General features: G+C 41.8%; 1 protein-coding gene across 3 annotated transcripts; it reads left to right on the forward strand.

The window, feature by feature from the left end:
* Positions 1–400: 400 nt before the first annotated feature.
* atp13a2 (ATPase cation transporting 13A2) lies at positions 401–26,072 on the forward strand. 3 transcript variants are annotated; one of them, XM_030056027.1, is made up of 29 exons: positions 401–534; positions 3,592–3,668; positions 4,238–4,405; positions 6,145–6,203; positions 6,353–6,419; positions 6,513–6,592; positions 7,067–7,144; positions 7,232–7,301; positions 7,443–7,577; positions 7,707–7,773; positions 8,996–9,127; positions 10,759–10,920; positions 11,109–11,219; positions 12,108–12,154; positions 12,309–12,497; positions 12,883–13,089; positions 13,719–13,829; positions 14,306–14,462; positions 15,107–15,218; positions 15,404–15,528; positions 15,707–15,885; positions 17,354–17,446; positions 17,891–17,970; positions 18,610–18,762; positions 20,118–20,214; positions 22,931–23,154; positions 23,940–24,091; positions 24,256–24,428; positions 25,708–26,072. In XM_030056027.1, the coding sequence occupies exons 1-29, from the start codon at positions 522–524 to the stop codon at positions 25,873–25,875; spliced, it is 3,486 nt and encodes a 1,161-aa protein (XP_029911887.1). In that variant the 5' UTR covers positions 401–521; the 3' UTR covers positions 25,876–26,072. The 3 variants fall into 3 exon arrangements, with proteins under 3 accessions (XP_029911887.1, XP_029911889.1, XP_029911888.1); XM_030056029.1 differs by lacking the exon at positions 401–534 and adding an exon at positions 1,476–1,600 and having other exon boundaries at positions 25,708–25,875; XM_030056028.1 differs by lacking the exon at positions 401–534 and adding an exon at positions 2,648–2,884 and having other exon boundaries at positions 25,708–25,875.
* Positions 26,073–26,295: the final 223 nt, after the last annotated feature.

The raw sequence follows: 26,295 nt of genomic DNA on the forward strand, positions 1-26,295 counted from the left end.
ACACCATTTTAAATAGTAATAATAATATTAAAAGCATTGAATAGGTTTGCAATAACTGCTTTTGCAAGACTTGTATACAGTTTTGCTGGTTTGGACTAAGGTTCTGTAGTTAGTGTGTAGAGTTTTGGAAAGATAGAGCCAAAACAATCCGAAAAAACTGTAACAAACTTGTGTGTCTTGTACTGTACTCTGGTTTGGGAAAGGTTATTTGAATATAAACGCCTTTTAATGCATGAGGAAGGAGAGGGGATACTCGCAGAAGAGACACATTTTGCAGCACACTACACTTTTGACAAACAAGAGCAGCGAATGGGGTTTAGGCTGGAGCTGAGGGACGCGTGCTGCACGCGTGACGGCACGTTTTGGGGCTGCTTTTTGACCACGCGACTTCCCGTAGTAAGTCGTACACTCGCTTGAAATCGCACCGGGTGCAGCGGCTGGAAGAGCCTGTTATGTTCGGGCGGAGGGGATAAATATGGTGTAAAATGTGATAATGTACAGGTTGCCGCCGTGACCAGAGGATGGACAGGCGTGGTAAGTGTGTTTGACGCATAATGAGAGACGCTCCGTGTCCTCCTGACGTGTTTGCTAGCTCCAGTCGGCCAGTAGGTGACAGGAAGCTAGCAAAACACTCTGCTAATGGCACATCAACAACATGAAGGAGGGAGTGACGACTTGACAGAGTGGCTGCATGTCACACAGTCTACCACAGTCCGTTCAAAACATTTATCATGTGAAATCAGCTCTAGTTAGCCTTGTTCTGCAGTCAAGCAGCAACACAAGTGCCCCAATATCCAGTAAACAAAAATATTACTTCATAAGTCATTCATTTTTTAAGTAAGACTCATGCACTCGTCATTTTAACAAACTTTTTCCTATTAAGTGTACTGGCAGATGTTCTGAAGCATATGTCAAAATCTACAGTACAAAGCAGGGCTAACTGAGTTTCGATGGGTTTACTGTCAATCATGATAATAAAATCATATAAATCAGGACTGCAGTAGCACATAGGAATAGTACTGCATGAAGCCGAGGAAGGATACAACAGCACAATTTGGTAAGTGTAAATACATGAATGAAAAGTATGTTAGATATGAGTTACATTATTGTTGAGGGTTTGGAAAAGAACACCAGTAGGACATACTGAGACACATTAAAAAAAAGTCAAATGAAATTATATAATATAGTCTGACATGAAGGGCTTTCTGTGCTTTTTGCAGTTTTACAGTTTCAAACTGCAGCTCCTTGCTGCACATATAGTCAGTACTTGTATTCAGAATTTGAGGCAGTGCTGGTACTAATCCAGCTGCTGCTTTACTAAACCTAACCCTAGTGTTACTCAAACTATAACTTCCAGTACTGCTGATAGTTACTGCTGTTCCCACTGATGTTAATTAGGTTTCACTCAGCCCCACCCAGCTACAACACAGGCTGCTGGCCTGTGGAAGACATTGGTGTCCTCCAGTGGCCTGGGGTTCATTGGATTGTGCTGATTGTTTCTGCCTCTCCAGCTCAGATGACTGTCTTGTGTCTGGTCTGGGAGTTTTGGCTCAGTCATTTCCTCTCGTGCCCCTTCATCTGCTGGATTGCGTGGCACTTGGTGAGGTTCTCTTTTCAGATGAAACTGAAATCGTGTCTTTCTCATGTTGGCCCCCAGCTCTGTGGATTTACAGAAGGTCACTGCTACAACTGCAGCTTGTCATCTGAGTTATTGATCTTTAGCTTTAAGGTTCATTGAGCAGTTGCTGTAGATGTTGGGACGGTCTGTTGAGGTGTGGTATGCAAACAGACTGGTTACATGAAAGCAGTTGGATCAGTCTGATTTTATTGTAGTGTAAGAGCTGCAAATCTGCTCCTTAAAATGACAGCTGAGGACTTCTGAGCTGTGAGGGATGAATTTAAACCGTGTTTGACAGGACAGCCATGGGGGTTTGTAACTTGATATTTAGGGGTTGCTTTTGGTAGGCAGTGGCCCAGTTACAGCAAAGCAAGCCAGTGCTTTGGCAAAACACCACCTTTGATAATAAGCTTTCACATGATTAATGCAGTCAAATGCTTGGTGCACCAGCGTCATTAGAAATCAGACGGCGTGTTATTCTTTTGCCTCTCTGCAAGAATTGTGGTAGTACAAATGAATCTGTGTTAGTGAAAAGATAAAAATAGACTTTGCAGTGTTGACTGGGTATTGGGCTTTATGCTGCATTTTTTTTGTTTTGAAGTTTTGAAGAACTGTTTTTAGCACATTGATCAGTTTAGATTTTGATCCAATTTGAGACAGAGACTATAAAGATCTGATTTTAATATGGAAAGTGGTGGCAAACCAAAGTATGATTATGTAGGAGGACACGTCCAACAATGTAGCCTGTCTTCCTGTGATTAATCAGTGTCAGCTTTTCCACTCAGCTTGTCAGTGATGTCAAGATAATTCTAAAAAAAAAAAAAAAAAAAAACACTGACTAATCAACAATGTAGAAGTAGAACGAAACTATGTGTTAGTTTACGCTACCTGGAAAAAAAAGTCCCATTGTCGGACACAGTTTTTCTTTGCATTACTTCTCCTTTCTGCTACAAATTGCTGACGACAGAGGGTTCTAGTCAAATGGTTGCTAAACCTGTTTAAACACTGTGCTGGCCGGCCATGGCCCCAGTTCTGCAGGACAGACAGTGTAGCGGCCGGTCAGCCTGCTGCCTGTCCGGTTGTCCCATAGTGGCTGCACATCCGGAGGACGCGTCCTGCGGGCAGGTGGAGCGGCTGGAGCGCACAGCGCAGCGACAGGTAGCACCGACAGGAGGGACTCCAGCTTTTAGCCGACGAAAATAGCTCCCTTTATCATGATAACTCCGGGAAAACATCGGTTTTAGGCTTTCCAGTCTGGAGCTGATGGTAAGCAGCGTTTCCATAAACGGAGCGTAACGTAAAGTGTCTTTGTTAAGAGTTTTTACCACGTAAACATAAGAAGCGGAAGTGATATACTCATTTTCGTTAAACAAACATAACCCACTTCACGGCACTTTATGGTGTTTTTTTATCTATGGACTTCGCGTAACATTTCTGTAGGGACTTGGTGTTTTCTTTGCACTATAAATTGACTTTTTATGACTATGGTAGCCTATTGTTTGACGTTTCTGATGGTATTGCCATAATAATCCCATAACAAGTTACAGGTGTTAACAGCACCCAGTAGAGACTGGAGTGTTTTTACAATACTCTTATTGTATTGTTACAGGATTTTCTTGGATTTCTCTCATTTTAGAGTTTTGCTGTGGATTGTGTGGTATCCTAAAGTTGGTAACATGATCACTGTAGTGCCTCCTCCAAAGCAGGCAAGGCATGAAATTTGAGACTACGCGCATTTAGATTGGGATATGTGAATAAGCTTTGATTATTGTGTTTTGCTTACTGGCCTACTTTGAAAAGAACAGACCTTTCGATTTAAATTGTGCGCAAGAGCTCCTTTTGACCAGACAACAGTTTTACGGTGTGTGTTTTCAGTTAATATTGACCGGATGGGTGTGTATAGTGCAGCCTAGTTCATGTAAATGTTTATGCAGGGGAGTGGATGTGTTGATAGTGTGTGACCTGTTCTGCAGGTAGTATGCCGGAGCCGCAGAGTGGGCTTCCCTCACCCTGTCCCAGAGACCCCCTCTTCAGGCCTGACTCACACATGGTAAGAGCCGCTCACAGAGTCTCTCCTGAACCACACCAGAGCTGGCTAGTAATGAACAGCTGATGGGGTTGAATTAGGTTAGATTCACCTTCAATTGGCTGTGAAGAAATTGGGCTGTTGCAGTCGCAGAGACTTGATGTAGACAAAACTGTGGGAGTTCAAGAGCACACCGAGGCTAATACAACAAATAAATAAAGATCTAGTGTTCAGATGTGCAAGTGTGCATGGCTAACTTTTCCCTTTTCAAGTGTGATCACATTTACACCGTGTATATATGCACAGAAATATGTGCTGCATATAATGAGTACCTATCTCCATGTCAAATGCACAGATGGACCTAACAATTATACAGACGTGTCTCAATGTGCAAAAATGTGTATTCATTTGCTAGCATTTGCGATTAGTTTTGATTATTTTCTGTTATGTGTGGTTGAGTCACTAATGTTTAAAGTATAAGCTGCTTCTGTTACAATCTGGCAGCATCACTGCTTTTTATAATGCAAAACAGTGTTGATAAGCTAGCCTCAGTGAAGCACTGATTTGGCTGTGTGCCTCTTCCTCCTGACCAGGATGTTCAGGGTTACAGGTGGGTGTGCTGGAAAGTGTGGTTTTGTCGTCTGGCTGCTGTGCTGACTCTGGGACTTCTCCTGATTCTGTTTCACTGGCGCCCACGCCTTGCTGTCCTCGCCCGCTGCAGCTCCTGCCCACTGGCCCTGGCAGATGTTCTGCTGCTCAGAGTGAGAAAATAACTTGCTTTCTGCACAGACATGGCACTCCTCTTTAAGATGTGTCTCAGATATATATGTTAAAACTGATTTTCTCTTTACATGGCCCAAATGCCAGCTGGTGTGCACCTGACTTTCATTTCTGCATTAGGACTAGGGCTGGGTGAAAATATCACAAATATCACAATGTTTTTCACCAAATACCTCAGCATCAATATTATGACGATATAATATGGATGTCTATTGGTGTCTTCACAAAATATTTGCACAATAAGATTTTTGATATATTATCATCAGTAATGCCTATAATAATTGGGTTAAGGCAAATAATAGAACAGCTAGAACAGCTTAAGTTGAAAAATTGCATCCATTTACTGTAATTCAGCTTTTAAAACTAGGAAAAGACAACACTCATGCTGTATCAACTGGCTTGTAGATATATATTGTTTACCTCTAATTTGGTGGTGCGTTTAGGTTTTAGATTTATTTGCACGATGGAACATATACAGTCAGACAGACAAATGAAGCACATTGTGAAGGCTGGATTAAAAAAAAAAACAGAGGCTTATAAAGAAATCACACCAAAATAATCAAAGTTAATGTTTCTCTGTAAAGCAGTAATGGTGTCCCAGGCTTACATTGATGTTGAACATAAAAAAATATCAGCTATCAGTGACTTCAACCTAAAAATGTGATCACTATTGGCCTTCAAAAACCCATATCTTGCTTGTTTCATAGACCACCCATTTTGAGGCAGACTATTTTGATTACTATCCTGTTGGCTACTATGCTCATACTACCATACTGTACTATTGGGAGAGATGCATTGCGTTTTCATTTTATGCTCTATATTTTGTATTTGTCTGCAACCACCTCCAGAGCCGCTGAGCTGATTTGTAGGGTTTTCAGGGTTTTATGCCCTTTTGTTTTATGTTTTTTCACTGTAGCTTAGCCAATGACAATCTGATCAGCCAGGGCACATGTTAATGCCAGGTGGAAGGGGTGACTATAAATTGTGTGTATTTTTGTTCATCCTGTTGCTGTTCCGGTTGATCTCAATCCTGACCTGAACACATTGACAGATTGGCCCATTGATTGACATTCACATCGGTGTTGTGCTCTTAGATTCCTGCAAATCATGTTACAGTTCATTCATGCACATTCCTCATAATTCCTACTCTTTAAAAAGAAAATTGAACTTAGTGTTGGGTTGTTAATGCTAATCCAGAATATTGCATTTGTGTTTCTGTATTGGTGTCCATAGTGCAGCCAAGCAGCTTCACGAAGCACATTATTAGAACATAAACAACGTGGATTATGCTACTTTTAAAAGCAACAAGTCCTGGTACCCATTTTTTTTAAGGAAATGTTATGTTATGTTGTTATTTTCCTATTTGAGTCAGAAAGTAGATCAGGTAGTATCTGCAGGAAACTTCCACACAGTAACCCTGTGCCAGGAAGAAACAACCAGGTAGTACTTTCACAAATAATTGTTACTGCTCTAAAAAAGAGCGCTGTGGGACTTGTTTTTATATTGCCATAATCAGCTTGTCTATATGCTGAAAGTGTTATTTTGGAAGCTGTTTTGTTGTGGAAGTGAATGGAGAGACACAAATCCATTATTGTGGCTATTTCACCACCATGTGCACTCACATAACACCTACAACCCAACACTCTTCCTAGAAAGCTCAGTTTTGCCTTAAATACCAGCAGTGAGGTAGGTGTATTTCTGTCTGTATCTCCTCCTGCAGGACGGTTTCGGCCAGCAGTATGTGGTGCAGGTCCTCACAGAGGAGGTGGCAGACAACAGGTCAGCTACGTATCTCTATTTCTCACAGCGTTTCCCACAGCCCTTCAACACCATATGCTCATTTAAGAGAACTGCTGAAAAGTATTAAAGGAATTGAAGACCATATGCAGGAGACCATAAGCTCCACTGACACGGTTTTCCCTTTTTAGCATGGAGCTGCTGGGAGATCAGGAGGACAGTGAATGGAGGGATACTGTCCAGCTCCACAAGGAGGAGGTAAGGAGAACGTGAAGGGTGATACTTTTGACCAGACTGACGTGCTAAGAGCTCTTCCTCTGTGGAATGACACCGATCACTGTTGTCTTACAGAAAATGCTGCTGCGTTACTACCTGTTTGAAGGGCTGCGCTACGTCTGGCTGGCCAGGAAGGGGGCTTTCTGTCGAGTGAGGTAGGCCACAGACCATAATAGTGGAATACTATCCCACATTGGGACTTAATTGGAAAGCAAAGTTTGTAAGCAAAGGTTTGGCCAGTATTTATCAGGGTAATGTATTTGTCTACCTCTGTTAGGCAGAGAGACATTTTAGAACAAACGTTATACATTACATGTGATTCAGTTTGGGTTTAGAGGTTAGTCAAGTGACACTCGCTCAGATTGTTTTTCTGCTCTTGCAGACAAACATCAGCAAAATTATAAACCACCGCATATCAGTTTAAATCAACACAGCACCTCAATATGAGCACAGTCAGCTGTACAATTTGCCCATGATTGTATGCATGTTGTGCTGAACCACATGTCTTCGGCCAAAGGACCCAGTGAATATCATGCACAGAGTAACAGTTATATTTGAAGCAACACAGGTAGAAGTTGAACTTTTCACTTCTTTACTGCAGAGTTTGAATGTGTCCTCTATTTCTGCAGTGTCCTCAATGAGGACTGGACCTGCAGCGATCTGCACAGCTTCCAAAATGGCCTGAGTCCCCTGGAGCAGAGCTCAAGGTACTAAGGGTGAATGAATGGAACAACAAGCTGGGGGTTTAACCTTGAAGAATGCTACTCATTTATTCATTACATTAACTGTTTCAGGAGGCACATCTATGGGCCCAACCTTATCGATGTGCCTGTCAAGTCTTACATGCGACTGCTGGTTGAGGAGGTGAGATAGAAAATGATTAATCAAGCTGGTCACTTGATGTTGAACAGATGAAACCACCTTGTCGTCACTACACTGTTTGCTCTCTTTTCCATTGATCTTAGCTTTTGCTTTTATCTCTCTTGTCATTTGTTTTTTTTTTAGGTCCTCAACCCGTTCTATGTGTTCCAAGTTTTCAGCATTACCCTGTGGATGGTTGATAAATATTACTATTATGCCTCCTGTATATTTCTTATCTCAGTCCTCTCCATAAGCATCTCTCTCTACGAGATCCATAAGGTGAGCCTCAAGAACAAGTCAGTTATTGGTATATGTCTTTCCCTCCAGACATGAGGGTGTATTTAAGATGCAGTTCTTACAGTCAGTAGTGAAAATCTGATGTTTAACTGTACTCTTTTTACTCCACAGCAAAGCACCACTCTTCGCAACATGGCTCAGCTGATCACTAATGTCACCGTGCGCAGAAGCTCAGGTGGTGAGTATTTCCAGTTTTTCTATTCCTGTGTGGTACGTTCTCATAGTTTTAGCAAAGGATCCATTTGCTTGACTTTTAAGACCTCCTTATACAACTAGAGTGCTAACATGCATCTTGGATGATCAGACTGTAAACAGGTAGTGTGAAAGTGCAAATAATCCAGGGCCCAGATTAATTAATGTTAAATAGAGAAGGTACCTAAGAATAAAATTTTGTGCTTTTACATAGAGGAAATTATTATTAAATGCGAATGCACATAACTGTAATTACTGTAACTTGATAATACCACATATTCTAAACTAGGACGGTATAATTAAGTGAAGTATCATCAAACTTGCAATATGGGCAAGTGTGACAAAAGCCCTGGCCTGCAGATTGTACTCTGGATTTTTTTTGTTACAAACCCCAACAAAAATCATATGATTGTAACTTTACTAGATTTTTCAGTGAAATGAAAAATATGATGAAAATCATCATACCCCCTACCTAAAATCATGAATCATATTGCAGTTGCAATATCAGTAAAATTAATTGCAATATGATCTTTTTTTTTTTTCTTTTTTTTTTACCATACTGTTCATCTCTATTCTAAAGCACCAACATATTTGTGTACAGCCACGTATTAACATACACCTCTAATTGACCCTCAGTGAACAATTAACGCCTAAACAAGGACACAGAGCCCTGGGAGTAGATGAGAGTTGCAGTATTCACTGCCTCTTCTGAATGCTGAACAGGGTTAGGAATAGAAAAAATGGTTTCACCTGAATGTTTTTGTCTAAAAAAGTAAGGCAGCCAGCAACAGGGCCACTGCTGCCACATGTGGAGGGCCAAGTGACTGCAGTGTTTTTTGTTTCTTTTTTTATGCATTCAAACAGTAAAGGTTTGCAGTCACCTCACACTTCACACTTGAATCAAAAAATATTTTATTGCAAGTTAAAATAAATTTGTGATAAAAATGTGAATCTAAAAGTTTTGTTTGCCACTGAGCTGCATCTCATGGCAAGGATCTACAGTGAGACATGAAAGACACGTCTCTATCGGCCAGTCCCCATTGGAGTGACAACTTGGCAACATTCACAGTTATAATGTCATACTATTACCGCACTGGATAGGAGTATGGATCAGACTATACTCTGGTCACAGCCTATCACTGTTGTTGGTAATAGTAAATTGTCCAAGGTGTTGATCGTTGGACATTCACCGAAGTGTGTTGTCTCAGAGGAGGAGTGTATCAGTTCAGTGGAGTTGGTGCCTGGCGACTGTCTGGTCATCCCTCAGGAAGGTCTGCTGCTGCCCTGTGACGCCGCCCTGCTGGCTGGGGAGTGTATGGTCAACGAGAGCATGCTCACAGGTGATCACACCACCACACAGCCCTCAAACCAAAGACATCTGTACAGAAAATGCACAGATGTAACCTTGTTCAAGTGCTGATGACATGTGAAAACCTTGTAACATTGATCTGGTGTTATTTAGTCAATAGTTATAAACAAATGTGCAGGGTTCAGCTGGATGTGTAGTCATGTACAAGAACAGTTATCTTAAGATACATTATTTGTTAAAAGAGAAATGTCACCACCCCCAGTGTAAATGTAGATATGACACACTCCATCCTGTTGCTCTTCTCAACAGCCTGACCCCAAACCTTGCTTTTCACTTCCTTGGATTTTTGAAAATCACTTAGTAGACAGAGATATGTCTCCTCTTTAACTTCTTTCAAGTTCCCTTTATCCCCCTTAGGTTGAGGAAATTATTTTTGGATTGCGCATTCAGGCTATGAAACTCTTTCAGAACCCATCAGATAACCTCAGAAATGCGTCTTCCCCTGATAATAATCATTTTCTTGTTACTGAAAAAGATGAGCCTGGAAAATAAACCGTATTCCTGTCTGTTTGGGTCTTGCAGGAGGCTCCCAGTCATCCACTGCAGTCAAGGATTTGGCTTTTTATGTAGGATTTTTTTGCCCAGTTACCCATAGAGTGTTAAATTGACCCAAACCCACAATTTACATTTACATTACATTTACATCTGTCCTATTCTTGATCCTCCAAGGCTTGGAAAGCTAGGAATTTCTGGAAGGACTGATAGGAAGCTACAAAGGACTTATATTGATATAGTGCCAACCAGTGCTGATTTGTGGAGGCAAGACACATGATCTCAATCCAATGGGAACATTAAGATGTTTGCAAAGATGTTTGATTTTTGTGTGTGGAATTTGGATAACTCTTGACATTCCCCCTCAACGTACCCTCTAAAAGTCCCCATAAAGTGGACTCTGAATGTCTTGATTTGATGTGTTTCCTGTTGACACAGGATGTTTTGGTGCGACATGGTGCAGGGAAGGATCATCATAACATCATAACCATAAAACCAACAGGATATCAGTTTGGGCGAGAAACACAATTTTATTTGAAGGGATAAGGTGGATGAGAGAGGATGTTTAAAGATTTGTAAAGGTGTTATCGGTTGAAATTTTAATGTAGAGCCACTAGTGCCGGATGATGTCACTATTTAAAATCCTCTGTTTTACAGGAAGTAGAGGTAATGTGAGGTCATTTCATGGGGCCTTTAAAGCTGAACAGAGACTGGCAGCAGTCAGTTGATATGGGGAGAAGGAAAATAAATACAGGAGGTGTGGGCAAGAACATTCTCCACCTGTCTTGTTAGTCTGTGTTGCTATAATCCCATGAGAGCTTGTGTGGACAGGTTGGGAGTTGCATGGTGTTCAGCCGTGCGAGTTAATTTCCCAAATCCAGTTGGTTGTCTTACTTGGTTCCTTGGTGATAAATGTGTGTGAATCTCTTCAAATGCCAAAAAAAACAAAACATCTGCATATGCCATTTGTTAAAAACATTTTTTTTTTTTTTACAGTCTGTTCAGTTGCAGACTGTGATCCCAGCCTAAACCAACAACTGTAAATCGATCCGTCCAGGGAGGTGTCGGTGTCAGTCAGTGTAGCAACCTGTTCTCCATCTCTGTGTCCAGGAGAAAGTGTCCCGGTGCTGAAAACACCCCTGCCAGCCAGTGAGGGGAGGTACAGCTCTGACAGCGAACGCCGACACACCCTCTTCTGTGGCACTCAGCTCATCCAGGCCAAAGGGAGAGGGACGGGAGGCACAGGAGCCATAGCTGTGGTCACCAGCACAGGTGAGGGCCAAACTGTGCAGCTTGTACTGCAGTGCACACCCCTTTTTGTTGTTTTTTATTTCTTTTACAAGCCAATTTCACTCGATGACTCCTTCAACAAATTAAGACAAAGTCATGTTTGGCTGGATGATATGAGCGAGTAAGAAACTTAACCCAGATACTGTTTCCTGGTTGTGTCCCTGCATTAGGATTTTTCACAGCCAAAGGTGACCTGATCAGCTCCATTCTGTATCCTCAGCCAATCAACTTCCGCTTCTACCGAGATGCTGCCAAGTTCCTGCTCTTCCTGGGCTTTGTCGGTAAGTGCTTAAAGGACCGTACCAGTGATTTGGCATGTTTATCCTAATATCTACAAATGAACAGTCAGCTCCATAAGTATTTGGACAGTGGCACAGTATTCATAATTTGGCCCTTGTTCACCACCACAGTGGATTTGAAATGGAGTAATCAAGACGTGATTGAAATGCAGACTTTCAGCTTTAATTTAAGGGGTTGAACAAAAATATGGCATGAACCGTTTAGGAATTACAGCCCTCGTCCCTCGTTAATCCATGACAAATTAAGAAAATAAAAGGAGTTCATTCCAAGGCAAAATTATGAATATTGTGTCACTGTCCGAATACTTATGGACCTGACTGTATATGCTCCACATTTCTGCTAATCTTTTCCCAAAGCAAGCAGTCGTATTTTAGAACTCCAGTATCATTTTTCCTTGGTTCAAACTTTCTTCACACCAGTATTCCATCACCATAATAAAGTCGTCCACATTAGTTTTCGTAAAAGCAGCAGCACTGTTGGGTTTTGATGACTTGAAGTTTGGCAGAGTGGAACGGTCCTTCCACCAGAAAATAGTCCACGGGGAAATGTTCGCTTTACACAGCAAATGATCAGTTCTGTGGTTTATGAATGTTGACAACTTTGTTTTCTACAGAAGCAGAACATTGTATGGTGGGTGTTTCAACCCACGTTTGAACCCAAAAATTCAAATTTGATAATGGATGTGTTTTGATTATCTGTTGTGAAATTTTTAATACCCTGCATGATTTAAAAAAAGCTTTTGTTGCAGTGCTTAAATTGTACTAAATGGGTGAAACATTCAAAATTACTGATATTTTTTCCTGATTAGTTCCTGCAGTAATGGAGCACGCATTAATCAGCATTTCCCAATATCTCCCCTCTTGTTCCAGCTCTGATCGGCACCATTTATAGCTTTATAGTCCTCAGAAGATCCAATGTAAGTGTTATTTTAATTACCTAGCATTGAACTGATGTTGTTTTACCGTTACCATAAAATGACAGAGTAAAACATATTCTCTGCTGCAGTTTTGTATTTCACTTGCCAGCAGTAAATAAGGCAATGTCACCGACTTGGTTGATGGTGTTCCCAGGCGACCGTGTTGGAGCTGGTGATCAGGACCCTGGATATTGTGACTATCGTGGTGCCCCCTGCCTTGCCCGCTGCCATCACAACTGGCACCATCTACGCCCAGCGCCGGCTGAAGAGACAGGGGGTCTTCTGCATCAGTCCACCACGCATCAACGTCTGTGGGAAAATCTCACTGTTCTGTTTCGACAAGGTGAGAGGCAGCCCCGGAACTGAGGTGCATGTGTTGAAGGGACTCGGGGAAGGCTGCTACATTACACGTTGTAGTCGCTATACCTCAAAAATGGCAATCTTGATGACTTGCAAAAAATTTTATTCTGAGGTGTTTTTCATAAGCAGTTTGGCTGTGCAGCTATTCCAACTATGGATTTGTTTCAAGAGCCCCTCAGGACATATTTTTTTTGGCAAATGTGTAACTCTGACTTGAGGAAAATTTGTGATTGTGAAGTTTTAATTGATAAAATGTATCACCAGTCATTCATAAAATGTGTGCTTAACAAAGGAGCAGTAGAATTTGGTGCATTCTTGTAAACAGTGTGTTTCAGAGCAGCCGTCTCTCTGTGCTGTTGTATGGGCAGACAGGAACTCTGACAGAGGAGGGTCTGGATGTGTGGGGGGTGATGGAGGTTGGACCGACTGGTTTTTCAGAGCTGGTCTCAGAGCCCAGACTCCTGCCCCGAGGCCCCATGCTCTATGGCCTGGCCTGCTGCCACACTGTAGCCCTGCTGGGGGGCCAGCCCCTCGGAGACCCTCTGGAGCTCAAGATGATCGAGTCCACCGGTTGGGTATGAAACTCTGAAGCTTAGTTTACCTTCTTACGGAGGCTTTTGACTCATAATTTGACTAGATAATCATAATATGTGAAGACACTGATGTTGACTCAGTTTTATCTCATCAGTGATCTGTTGGATTAAAAGGTTAAACTGTGATCTAAAGTCATCATCTTGTAACCAATATGAGCAGAAATGTTATGTTTTCATTAAACCATTCAGATTTTTTTCTTTAAAGTACCCTGTCTTCATAAAATTATTCTGATAATACTCAATACAGACAAGGGATTTAGCATGAAGATGGTGGGAGCGGTGCAAAAATTGTTTGATTGAATTTATCCTTTGTTACATTCTCTCTTACTTATCTCTTATTAACTCTTATTAATTGAATATGTTGCCATGCATCTGGCCTGCCATAAGCTACATGTGGCTTCAGTCATTTCTTTATTGATACTTGATAGCTTAATTAAAGAAATGTAATATAATGGTGGTTTTATAATAAAAGATTTCCTCTTTATCTGCTCACCAAGTGTAAATGAGTATTTTTTGCTGTACAGATGAAAACACAGTTCTAGCATTTAGTGGCATTTAAACTCCATCTTTCATTCTGATAATAAGTATCTCTACCTGTTCTCTTTTTTTAGGAGCTACATGAGCCAGAGGGAGATCAAACCGAGCTGGATTCAGCGTTTGGAGGTTACAGAGTTTTGGCTGTTATGAGACCTCCTGCACAGCAGCTCCAAGCTGAGGGCACTGTGAGTGTCTTTGCCATCGCTCCTCTGTGGTTTGCTCAGTATTATGTGGTACAGATGGAAAAATAACCACTAAAGTAGTTTGGCAGATTATCTACGTTCAGAAAATGATTAATTAATTAACAAAATCTCATTAAAAGCCATTTTGTCAGTTTTTCAGTGCTGACCTTGGAAACAGGATAACCTTATTTTTTTCAAACAACTTTGCATTAGGTGGCACTGAGACACAACGTCCCAACTAAATATGTTCATTTCTGCTGGCAAGAACTTTGGCTTTCTTTGCCTTTCTGCAAAGTATATTTGGCAATTAGTAATTACCCACCGCCCTCTTTTTTGAGGATGCGGGTGGTTGTTTTTTTTGATTTGCTGTCCAGTTTTTGGAAAACATTAAAAACTGCCAATCATAAAAGTAACGATATTTGCCTGAGCGATTCAGTCATGTAAGATTGTTTCATTCTTCACTTTCTCTTCCCTGTCAGTGCCCAGGTGAGGCGATGGCCATCATTCGGCGCTTTCCTTTCTCTTCAGCCTTGCAGAGGATGAGTGTTGTGACAGTGGCCCCTGGGGGCCACCCGGCCCTCGCTTTCATCAAAGGATCACCGGAGATGGTGGCTAGCCTGTGCCTAAAAGAAACCGGTCAGAAACTCACTGAAGGCCAGAAATAACTGATGACAAACTAGAGAAAGTGTGTGGACTAGCTGAAAGCAGCAGCAGTACAGATAGAAGCAGCAGGGTGGAAAGAGGCATTCAGGGAACTTGTTCAGCCTGGATTTGAAAGCATAGACCTTCACTGTGTCACAGCACTGTTTTATTCCAATCTAAGTTTGAAACAGTAATTGGGCTTATAGTACTTCTCTACCAAATGTAGTGAATTGTGACTGCAAAGGGAACACAGACTTGTAAAAGCCTTAAGGAAAAAACTTTTTTTCCAGAAAAGTCACAGCTAGCTTTCAGCAAACCCACCCGTTAATAACCCAATATAGAACTGCAGTGTAGCGTCTGTAGTGACCAGGAACGAACTTCTTAGATTTTTAGGCTAGGGTCAGCAGTATATGTAAGTTTGAGATTGTAAAAACTTTCTTCACAATTAGATCGGACACACTGTAGTAAAACAGCTTTTTATTTTCAGCTGTGATGACTTAAGAAACTAATGTACATCTTACTACTTTTAGGTAAAACCCTCAAGAGCATGAATATTCTTTGAATTTAGATTGTTAAATTACTTGCATATTGTGTCTTTAAAAATAAATATCAATAGAAAATGTCCTTCATGATTACAGTGCCAGCGCAGTTCTCAAGCATACTGCGTACCTTTGCCAGTGATGGCTTCAGGGTGCTAGCACTGGGCCACAAAACACTGGACGGGAAGATGGACTTGAAGACCGTTGAACGGTTAGTCATTGACCTCTTCTGTTTTTTTTTTGTTTGTTTTGGGGGTTTTTTGGCTTCTCAGCAATACACTCTGCACTACGCACTTCTCTACACCAGAAATAATTGGCCCATGCATGAGGTTCTCACTAGACATTTTTGGGGTTAACTGTTGTTCTGTATTGATGTAATTATGTCTCTGTCCACAGAGGGGCGATAGAGAGAGACATGCAGTTCCTGGGTTTGCTGGTGATGAAAAACCTGGTGAAGCCAGAGAGTGCCGGTGTTATCAACACCCTGAGACTGGCACAGCTTCGCACTGTCATGGTCACTGGTGAGGGATGTTTCACACTTGTTTTCTCCCACCCACAACTCTTTGCAGTGCCTTTTTTTCATATGGACTCATTCCCAGGAGTTTGATCAACCTGGATATTTTACATAACATTCTATGTTTTCATAGAGAGCTGTTTGAAATTATATGTCAGATTCTTATTTTGTCTTTCTGCACATAGGGGACAACATTTTAACTGCCGTCAATGTTGCCAAAAGTTGTGGGATGGTGGGTTCTGACGACAGGGTGATATTCGTCCATGCCACCCCCCACACTGCCCAGTCCATGCCCACCCTGAGGTTCCACTTAGGAGAAGGAGGGGCCACTGCCGCTGCAGGCTCAGTGGAAGTCATTACTCAGGTTGGTCCTCTGATCAGACACAGTCCACTGTTGTTGAGTCTGGTGAAGCTGTGCAATATAGGAAAATGCTCTTTAAAGATCTGGGAACAGGAGAACCTACAGACTGTATCTGTAGAAGTGTTAGATTTCTTTGGCAGACATTTTTGCTTTAAGAAGTAGAACTCATAATCCAAACCAAAGGTTATATTTGGAAACATATCTGTTATTAGCAATATGGACAATTTGGTCTCTGTTAGATGTTGTTAGTTGCTAGTTGGCTTAACAGAAGCAGAATCACCTGTTTGACAGCTGCTGGTGCAGAAAAATAGGTAAAGTGATGCAGCTCCTATGATGTTATAGTGAAATACAACACAACTCTTGACCAATCAGATTGCTTGGACAGAAACATCTGTTGTATACCTCAAAGTTACAGATAAAGAGAGATGGGAAAGATGGGCCAGACTTGAACCTTGTAAGCTGCTATAACAATGTGTCCCAGATTGCCAATATAAGTGCATCTTGTCCACATCTGCATTAAAAGAAGAGCTGTTGGTGCATCTCAAAGTAATGTGACTAATCTGTATTAAGCATTTCAAGAATTATCATGAAATCGGTTATTTCTGCAACAGGGTTACTGCACCATCCAACTGTACAGCTAGTTATCCTATTTAATCCTCATTAAGAGCTATAATGTGATTTCATAATCCCCATATTGAGGAAAGAAACTGAGATGACTGTATATGTAACTGTGCAGTATCAAAGATGTTTTTTTGAAACACTCATTAGTTACCCCTGTGTTTACCCTGCTGTTTAATGCTAAAACAGCTGCTGGGAAAGGGCTTTATTTAATGTCTGGAGAAGAAATGTCACTTACTACCGCCCTTGTTAAATAAGTCGGGTTGGCTCCCGGAGCCATCATTGTCTAGATTATATATAATTTCATCACTGATACTGCAGAGTCTAATTCCCATTCAAACACTGAAGTCATAATTATCTTCATTTCTCACAGTATCTGCAGGCATAGTGTATATACCCTGCTTCTACAACATCGATGCTTTGGATTTCAAAACTAAAATCCTCACCAACTGAAGACAAGCCGTAGCTGTGTAAATGGATATTTCCCACATTTCACTGATTAATGCAGTCCTGGGGGCTGTGACTAAAACTGCATGCAAAAGAGCCAATTAAACAAATGGAGACAGATTAAAACCTCGTAGACAATTCCCCAACCGCATGAGACCAGTTTCTTTTTGTCTCATTACTTCTTGCCTCGCAGGGTTGGAAAAGTTTGGTTTCTCTGTAATTTACATGCTGATGCATGCAACATTTGACTGACTGGTGAATTGCTGTTCAGTTTGGATGATTAAGCGATTATAGTGTAAATGAATCATACATAATAAACACAGCCATGGCCTGCAGTATGGACATATTTTTACACAGCCAGAGTAAGATGGGGGGGCTCTCACTGATGGGTTTGTTCCCCCCTCAGGGCCTGTACCAGAATGGTTTTGCTTATCACTTGGCTATCAATGGCAAGTCCTTTGCTGCCCTCTGTGACCACTTTCCTGAATATCTGCCAAAGGTAAGAGGCCTTGTTTAATCCGGGATTTTGTTTGTAGCCGAAGCATCTGTTTAACATATCTATCTGTCTATCTCTCTGTCTCTCTATCTAGTGACACTTGGGGCTGTGTGTGCTGTATTATTCTGCCAACACAGGGTTGGACGGGTTATGTTTTTGCCTCATTCCATTTGTCTATTTATTTAGTTGCTAGCAGGATATCTCAACGAGTTCTGAACAGATTTGCATGAAACTTTGTGGAAAGGTTTGTCATGGGGAAAGGAAGAACTGATTACACTTCATTTGACCACAGTGAGGTGTGGCAGTGGGTGGGGGCAATATCTTTTGGTGAATATCCAACATGTGGAACCGGAACGTCTTGCCAATCGCGTTGGTGGAAGTATACTCTCTACTGGGTGCTTTCTGGAATATTATTTTCATAATATGTAATCATGTTGACATTTGCAGGTGTTGATGCGGGCCACAGTATATGCACGCATGGCTCCTGACCAGAAAACCCAGCTGGTGAAGGAGCTGCAGAAACTGAAGTGAGTTCAGACAGACCCAGAACAAGAATATAGCAAATGCTGCTTATGGAAAGAGATGGAGAAAATGTCAAGCAATGTACAACTATGTGATTAATTGTTATTTCTGTGATATCCATGTTAGGATTTGACCAACTGGATCATTTGCAGGCAGAATCCCATAATTTTGGATTTAAGCTGGCAGTAGTCAAAATGTGGTATCAGCCCTCAATATCTTCAAGTGTGACTATATCCATACAAAAAATTCCAAATGCAGAGACGTTTCTTCTCATCAGAAACATCAGCATCAGAAACAGCAGGCCACTAAAACTAAGCACTGAAGCCTAACATAATATTAAAATAATAATAGTAACAAAATATTCTTACAAATGTACAATCTGAATAATCTGTGGCATTAATAGGGGCTTACTACAGCCAACCAGTGTACTATTTATCAACTTTACAATAAATATATATCAATAACACTGCATCACATATATTGTATCTTTGGTGGATGACACTGCCTGACCAATATCTGATTTTAACTATTGGACAATAGAAGCAAACCAAAATATCATTCTAACCCTAATCCATGTACCAGTGTCATAAGACACTCATCAGCAATAGCATCTCCCTGACATTCTCCCTTCTCTGTTCCTGTAGCTACCGGGTGGGGATGTGTGGCGACGGGGCCAATGACTGCGGGGCCCTGAGAGCCGCTGATGTGGGGGTGTCTTTGTCGGAGGCCGAGGCTTCAGTAGCCTCACCTTTCACTTCCAAGTCTGACAACATCAGTTGTGTACCACTGCTCATCAGGTAAGCAGGGGCCTGCTGTCACCTAGAGATGATGGAAACAGGCCTGTGAGTGAGAGGCTGCCAGTGTGAATACCCAAATCATCGGGGAAGGTCTGTCCTGTCCCTCGGCAGGCAGGTTCAGGTGCTGCTGAATCTGCTGCAGTGGGGCTGCTCAGACTGTCAGCTGTGTTCTACTTGGCAGCCGCAGCTGTGAATGTGTTGAACTGTGGGAATGTGAAGCAGGCTGGATTTGCTAATCCCATTATGGTTCTGTGTCACTGGAGCTCATGTCCAAAGTTTCAACTTTATTGTCCCTTGTCAGGGCAAAAAGGCAACATCTTAACATTAAGTAGGCACAGTTAGAGATAAATAGCATAGACAGAAAAAATACAATGAGCACATCACTCAGCATGGCAATACAAACATTTGTAATCGACACTTCCAAACAGAAGTGATTGTATTTACATTCTCTGAAACACTGTCCCGCACATTCAGTGATGTTCAACCTGATCTTTCACTGTGAGTTCAGTGACATCTGGCAGATTTTATCATTTATGGATGTGGCGCTGTGCAAATAAACATATTACAGCAGCAAACTTCCTCAGTGCATCTGTCAAAACCTAGCTTCATGTTGTCTTCAGTATGAGTCAACAGTAACCGTGGGAGGAAGTACAAAGTGGCCAAGCGGGCCAATCATGTGTCTTCAGGCTTTGCATCAACCCACATACAATTAGAGAGGTGCATGGAAACTAAGGGCGCTTTTCCACCAGCACCTACTCGACTCTACTCGGTTTAGAAGGTTTTCTATTAGGTGGTAGTACCTGGTAGCAGGTACTATTTTAGGAACTACTCAGCCGGGGTTCGAAGCGAGCTGAGTCGAGCCGAGTCGAGCCAAAAATGTGACGTAAACGCCGTGCAGGCCACTGATTGGACAGGGAGTGACGACACATGAGAGCAACTCCTGCACGAAAACCAAAACCGGCATTTTTAAAAAAAACTGGCAACAGCGATCGTGCGCATTGATCATCACTGAAGTTGACAAAGTTGGAAAATGGCAAGCAAACCGGTACCATGGTCAAATGAAGAGGTGGAGACTCGACCTTGACCTTGAGCTTAACCTTGGTGGTGGGGCCGCCTTGCTATGACAACTCCACCCACGATGAGGTGGTACTCAATTGTAATGGAAAACCACTGAAACCGAGTCGAGCTGAGTAGAGCTGAGTAGATGCTAGTGGAAAAGCACCATAAGGGCTTCTGTTGCAGAACCATACATTTGGCCTAAAAAAACAGTACTGAACATTTTCTTTGATAACTCTACCTCTGACCATACTTTGCTTTGAAATGGTGAGAATTGACCTCTTTTCTTTTCTGTTTAGAGAGGGCCGGTGTTCTCTGGTCACCTCCTTCAGTCTGTTCAGATACATGGCCCTGTACAGCCTCATCCAGTTCTGCTCCGTTCTCATTCTGTACACAGTGAGTACCAGTCTGGCTAATCACACTCACCTCCTGTGCACGGCTGATTTTGATAAAAGCCAGTTGGCTGAAGCTGTGTTGTTTGTTGAACCTGAATACACAGAAGAGGAGCGGCCTGCTTCTAGATGCTGAATGGGCACCGTGTGGATGGACACATGGATATTTGTTGAAGATAGTGGCTTTTAAAAGAAATGGGATCTGTTGTTTCTGTTGTTGACACCGCTTTGCAGATGATACTTCCCTAACGTCACAGGAGCAAGTTTAGCGTAAGATGAGCAGGGTTGAGAGGCCAGCTTGTTTGTGTGGCATTCCACCTATGCCACACAAACACTGTCCCCCTGCACTAAAGTGGATTATAGTGGTCAGTGAAATTTAACAACAACAAAAAAATCTGTTGCATGCATATAACTTTAGAGTGTCTTTTGTGCCCATAGACTTGACAATTATATTTAGATTTGATCCCGGTAGCCCAGCAGACTGGTGCACAGACAAATTGTTGTAAATCTGACTGTTGTTATCTGTGAGCTCACTGGGCTCTCAACAGAGACTTGGGAGCTGTGCCCGTCTGCTTCTCACTAACTGACAACACAATGACTGGACCAGGGGCAGTAATTCACATGCGACAATATCGTTTTTCCATGACTCACTGCCTTGAATTAGAAGGAGATCCTGCTCTTGCCATTCCTTAAACCCCAAATTGCACATGGAACAGTTTAAATTCTGTTTCACTCTAAAGCAACCAAAGACAAAAGGTGGTACACAAGACAAGTGCACCTTTAAGAACACTGTTGTTGAACACTGGGTATTTAATCATTAGACTTGACATGAGAAATACACGAGGGAGAGCTTGTGCTGTAGGGCTTTAACACTGTAGAGCAACCATTTAAACATATGCCTTCATCCTGGTGGTGATGCCACACACGTGAGGTGGAAACATTTACACAACATACAAGCTGCACTGATCCTGACTTGTTTCTCCTGCTCTAATACAAGAGCTGATACGGTAAGGCCAAGCAAAAAAAACTTTGTGTTCCGGTTCCTTGTCATTTAAGGGCATGAGTAGTAGGGAATTTATTTTATTTTATTTTTTATTTTATTTAGCATTTTAAGGATGGGTAGGGGGGATTTATTTTATTTTATTTATTCATGGGAAGGATGGGTAGGTAGGGATTTTATTTTATTTTATTCTTTTTTTTTATTTTCGGAAGCGATGTATGGGTTGCATTTTAAATATAATTATTTCAATATCTGCATAAGTTACCACCTTTTTAACGGACGGAGCAGCGTTATTACTAGCAGAGGGAGGTGTCTCTGGCTCGCATTGCAGCACTAGGTACCTGAAGTAGTGCTGGGTATCGATTATCAAGAATCGATTCGATTCTGATTCACAAGATTCAGAATTGATTATCACAATTCAATCTGATTCGATTCGATCCAATATTGATTTGGTTAGTTTTATTAAAAAGCACTTTGAGCTGTTACTGAATTACATGCCTGTCTAGTTATGCAACACATTAATACTTGTATTATATTGTATCATTTGACAACAAATTAATATAGGTATTGATAATTAAAATGGCTGTAAGACTGGTAAAAATGGCTAGGACCACCTTTTGTAGCCCAAAAGAGATATGTTGCACAAACACTTGGTGTGTTGTGTTAGTGTATGTTTATGAGTTGTAGAACATAATAAATGATCTTGCAGGAGTAGATGTTTACCAGTAAGCGTGACTCAAACAATTTAACAATATTTTAAATTATTATTTGTTTTAAAAATGTAAATTACTTATCAAACAGACCTAACTATTCAACTACCAGTGAAAGAGCAGTAGTATGCATGTGATAACACAGATAAGTCAAAAAATAGATGGGAGTGGGAACTCTTCGCTTTGTTACTCTTCGCTTTGTTTGTCAGTGCGCTGCTGTAGCTGGAAAGTTTCTCTGCCTTTTGGACTCGTACGGTGCCGGTGCAGTTGTTGTACGTTCATATTCCACACAAATGGGAATTTAAATGAAGATCGATTCAAACTCGGAGGATCGATCTTTTCAACACAGATCTATCCTGAAGTCAAATACACCCATCACGCCCACCACCATAGAGCCAGGCTCCGCGGTGGGGGCAGCAGGCAAACATGACGGATCCCGCGTCATGTTTGCCTGCTGCACTTGCAAATCAACAATGGCACTGTTTCACCTCTTTCACTACATCTGCGAAGGTTTTCTCTCGTAGTCGGATTATTTTCGCTGGTGGTTTGCGAGGACAAATATCACACACCGTGCGGAAGTCCATTCTTTCCAGCCTGTGCTGTCGGTGGCGTGTGATTCCATGAAGTTATTTTCTGAAGTTACGCGAGAACATCACAAATAAGGCGAGTGCAACATAGATCAAAATAAAAGCCCTGCTTAACTTTTGACCAATGCCAACAAGGTCACACTCGGTCGCATAGTGCCTTTATTTTATTTTTTTATTTTATTTTTTCACAGAGGCCAATAAAATAATCTGACTCGGGGGGGTAAATGGGACAGTCGGTCGGGAACCGGAACCCAAAGTCTTTTTTGTCTGGCCTAATGTTGTTGAGACTGAAGTGGACAAAAGAAATTGAGAGTAAAGCTGCAGGCATGCTCTGGTCCCACCCTAACTCACCTTCAACACAGGAACTTGATTCTACTTGGTAGTTCATAATAAAACATGCTGCTCCATGTTGTGCCTGTCCAGATGAAGACCAACCTGGGTGACCTGCAGTTCCTGTTCTTCGACATGTTCCTAGTGACCCTCCTGGCCATCTTGATGGGGACAGGAGGCCCTAGTGAGGAGCTGTACCCCCGCAGGCCCCCAGCCAGCCTGCTGGCACTGCCCGTCCTGGGCAGCCTGCTAATCCACACCTCCATGATCGTCCTGGGCCAGCTAGCTGCTCTCTTCGTCACCATCTCCCAGGACTGGTCAGAACCCTGTTCACTGTCAAGCTGCTCAGATAATTAACAGCAGTTAGCACTTTCAGATTTCATCAACTTCTGCTATAAAACGTCAGTCAGGTCTTTTTGAATGTGGGTTGGAATTGATGCTGAAAATAAACTCTTGGGTTTTTACTCAAGAATGTGATGTTCATAATGCTTTGTTTTGAGAAACTACAATGGAAAAAAATACAAATGGAAAAATCTGTATATGTACAAAGGAATAGCAACAACTTTAGTGTGAAGAGGCCTTAAGGTGGACTGTTTGGTGTGCTAACTGTTGCTAAGATGGTTAGCCTGTGTTAGCAAGTAACTAAATTAGGGCACCGAATTATTCAGAATTCCCCCAAAAATATAGTTTCTAGATCTTAGAACAAAGCATGAAACTCTTAATCTTGTCTTAATCACAGACCTTATTTTAGACCATTAACCATAGCCCTATTCAAATTGTAATCACCTTTTAATAGAGGGAATGTATGGCTTAAAATTGCCAATGATATGCTAAAATAATGAGCACAGTGTAACTGTCTACCAGAGGAAAAGAGGTGATTTTGGTGCCTTTCCTCATGTTACATGTCGGCACAGATGAACACATGTCCAAACTCTTGAAAAGTCTCTAGTCCATCCTGGTGTGGGGTTTGTCATAAGTTATTTTGTTGTGGCCAGCAAGTCTGTCCAGAAAGGTTCAGTGTATCTTCCTGTTGCAGACACTTTTGATTTTCTAATAGTTGATTCATTGTTGCCCTCTCTTTCTTTCTTTTCTTTTGTTTTAGGTATATTCCACTCAATTCAACAAAGTCTGGAGCAGAAAATCTGCCTAACATGGAGGACACTTGTGTGTTTGCCCTGTCTGGCTTCCAGTACATCATCATGGCCATCGTTGTAACCAAGGGATACCCACACAAGAAGCCACTCTACCACAATGGTAACTGACCAGAACAAGGTTGTATTTGTGTGTGACGTCAGGTATTTTCCTCGGATTTGTTCTGTGATTTTTAGCTTCATGAAAAATGTTTTTATTAGACTTTTTTTTGTGTACCACAGGCAGCGGGACTTAACACTGATTTTTGTCCTTTCACATCTTTCCAGTTGCATTCTTCTGCGTGCTGCTGGTCCTGTTGGCCCTGATGAGTTGGCTGGTGCTGTATCCCGGTCCTGTCATTGGCAAACTGCTTCAGCTGTACAACATCTCTGATATGAATTTCAAAATGCTGCTGGTCGCCCTGGCCGCCCTCAACCTGCTCGTCTGCTTCCTGTTTGAGGTTTGTATTTGATGAGATGAAACTGTAACAATCCTTGGGGAAAATGGGTGCTCTGTGTTTACATAATTTTCCAGATTTTGTGTATAGATGTTGAGGTGGTTAATTTGGAGTTGGTGAAAGAAATATTTAGATAGTTAAAGGAGGACACCAAGTCTGTGGGAGATAGATCTCCAAAATTTTTCCATGATTCCCCAATATGTGGCTCCTGTACTCCAAGCTTACACTGTTTCAAACCCAAAAGTTTTGCAGTCAAAGTTCCTGGGTCTTGCTCTTGGAACAAGGTTCTGGGACAGAACAAGTACCTCTTTTTTGTGTTGGTGTTTCCATCTCAGCCAGAGAACAGCAAACATAAGGCTAATACGGTGTGTTGTCAGCAGTAAACATGGAAGTTGTCAAAGCTGTCGTTATGTTCATGATTATTTACCATTGTGCCGCAGCATTTTGCTGTGGATGTGTGGAGGTTGAAAATGAAATCGAAGGCACTAGAAAAGCAAGATGTTTTGTGCGATAGTATGCTTCATGCAAACATTTCAGCACACACCATGTTGTGTGTGCAGCTGTGTGTTGAGTGGACGAAAGCTCCAGGCTACCACACACACACACACACACACACGTACACACACACACACACAAACACAATATGTGGAGCGATAAGCCTCTTTTACACATAGAACCAGAAAGATTGCCATGTTAACTTGTGCTTTCTCCTGTTCATGCTATTAGATACAAGCCTTAATTTTTGCATAAAATTATTATTGTTATTGTGTTTAAGGTATGTGAGTGAATTGATCACCTGCAGATTGATGTCATCCTTCCCTTGGATGACTAATGGCTCCCTTGGCTCAGAGTTCGTCCGATTCGTAGACATTTTTGAAAACAAACAAAAAAAAATTGTTCATGTTGCTGGTTTTCAACCTGTCAGCTGTCCCGCTCCAAGGATGAGAAATGCCAACCCACAGTCCCTTGTGATTGGCTGGCTCACTGTATGAGCATGTGGATTACATAGCACCATAGTTACTAGCAGCAACTTCATCATACACTACTTTGTTTCAGGATTTAAGGTTTATGCTCCAAACCAGTAAAAAAAAAAATTTATTGAATAGCATGCTGTAATTCTTACAGCATGCTATTCAAGAGAACTTACCGTTTAGATTTAGGGCTGCTACAAGTTGAGTGAGTTGGTTTCTACTGTATGTTCTGTAAGCTAACAGACTACATTAAGGAACAGAACAGGTTTTCAGGAATCATGCTAACTGTGCATGTGTCACTCTCCCCCCAGGTGCTTATAGATGTTGGGATCCTGAACTTTATTTATTGGCTTCGTGGGACCCGCCCCTCTAAGAAGCAGTACAAGCGCCTGGACGTTAGCCTGTCTGACTCTCCGTCATGGCCGCCCCTCAACCAGCCGCTCCCCTCCACACAGTGGACAGTCATTGGTGTGAGCTAGCACCTGCCTGGCCCTCCACTGGACAGTGTGCTGCTCCCCCTCACCAAAGAATGCCATGGATGCCTGAGCCACGTCCACAACCTGACCAAACACACCAGGGCTTCAGTGCTGCAGTACGGTGCTGCTCACCAACACTGCAAAGTAATGAAAACAACCAACCTGTTTCATGTTATTAATAAAGACTATTTTGTATCATGTCTTTTGGAGGGATTCATATTTGGAGGGATTCAATTTTCATTGTTTATCCCTTATAATGTTAAATGAGTTGCTTTGGGGTGCATGATTGTTTACTTTTCCAGTCATATTATTAAGTCTTTTTTAAATCCTCAGAAACCCATTACACCTGAAATAATGCATTTATGATACCCATTCAGAAAGAATGGAAGATCCTCCTATTTACAAAGTGAATACAGTGTTGTC

The sequence above is a fragment of the Myripristis murdjan genome, chromosome 7 (assembly GCF_902150065.1).
Source record: "Myripristis murdjan chromosome 7, fMyrMur1.1, whole genome shotgun sequence".
Lineage (NCBI taxonomy): Eukaryota > Metazoa > Chordata > Actinopteri > Holocentriformes > Holocentridae > Myripristis > Myripristis murdjan.

Bases quoted from the DNA above. Each gene is read 5' to 3' on its own strand.
- atp13a2 (XM_030056027.1), top strand. The intron at 6,204-6,352 runs GTCAGCTACGTA...TTCCCTTTTTAG, and splicing joins GAGGAGGTGGCAGACAACAG to CATGGAGCTGCTGGGAGATC. The intron at 15,529-15,706 runs GTGAGGGATGTT...TTCTGCACATAG, and splicing joins TCGCACTGTCATGGTCACTG to GGGACAACATTTTAACTGCC.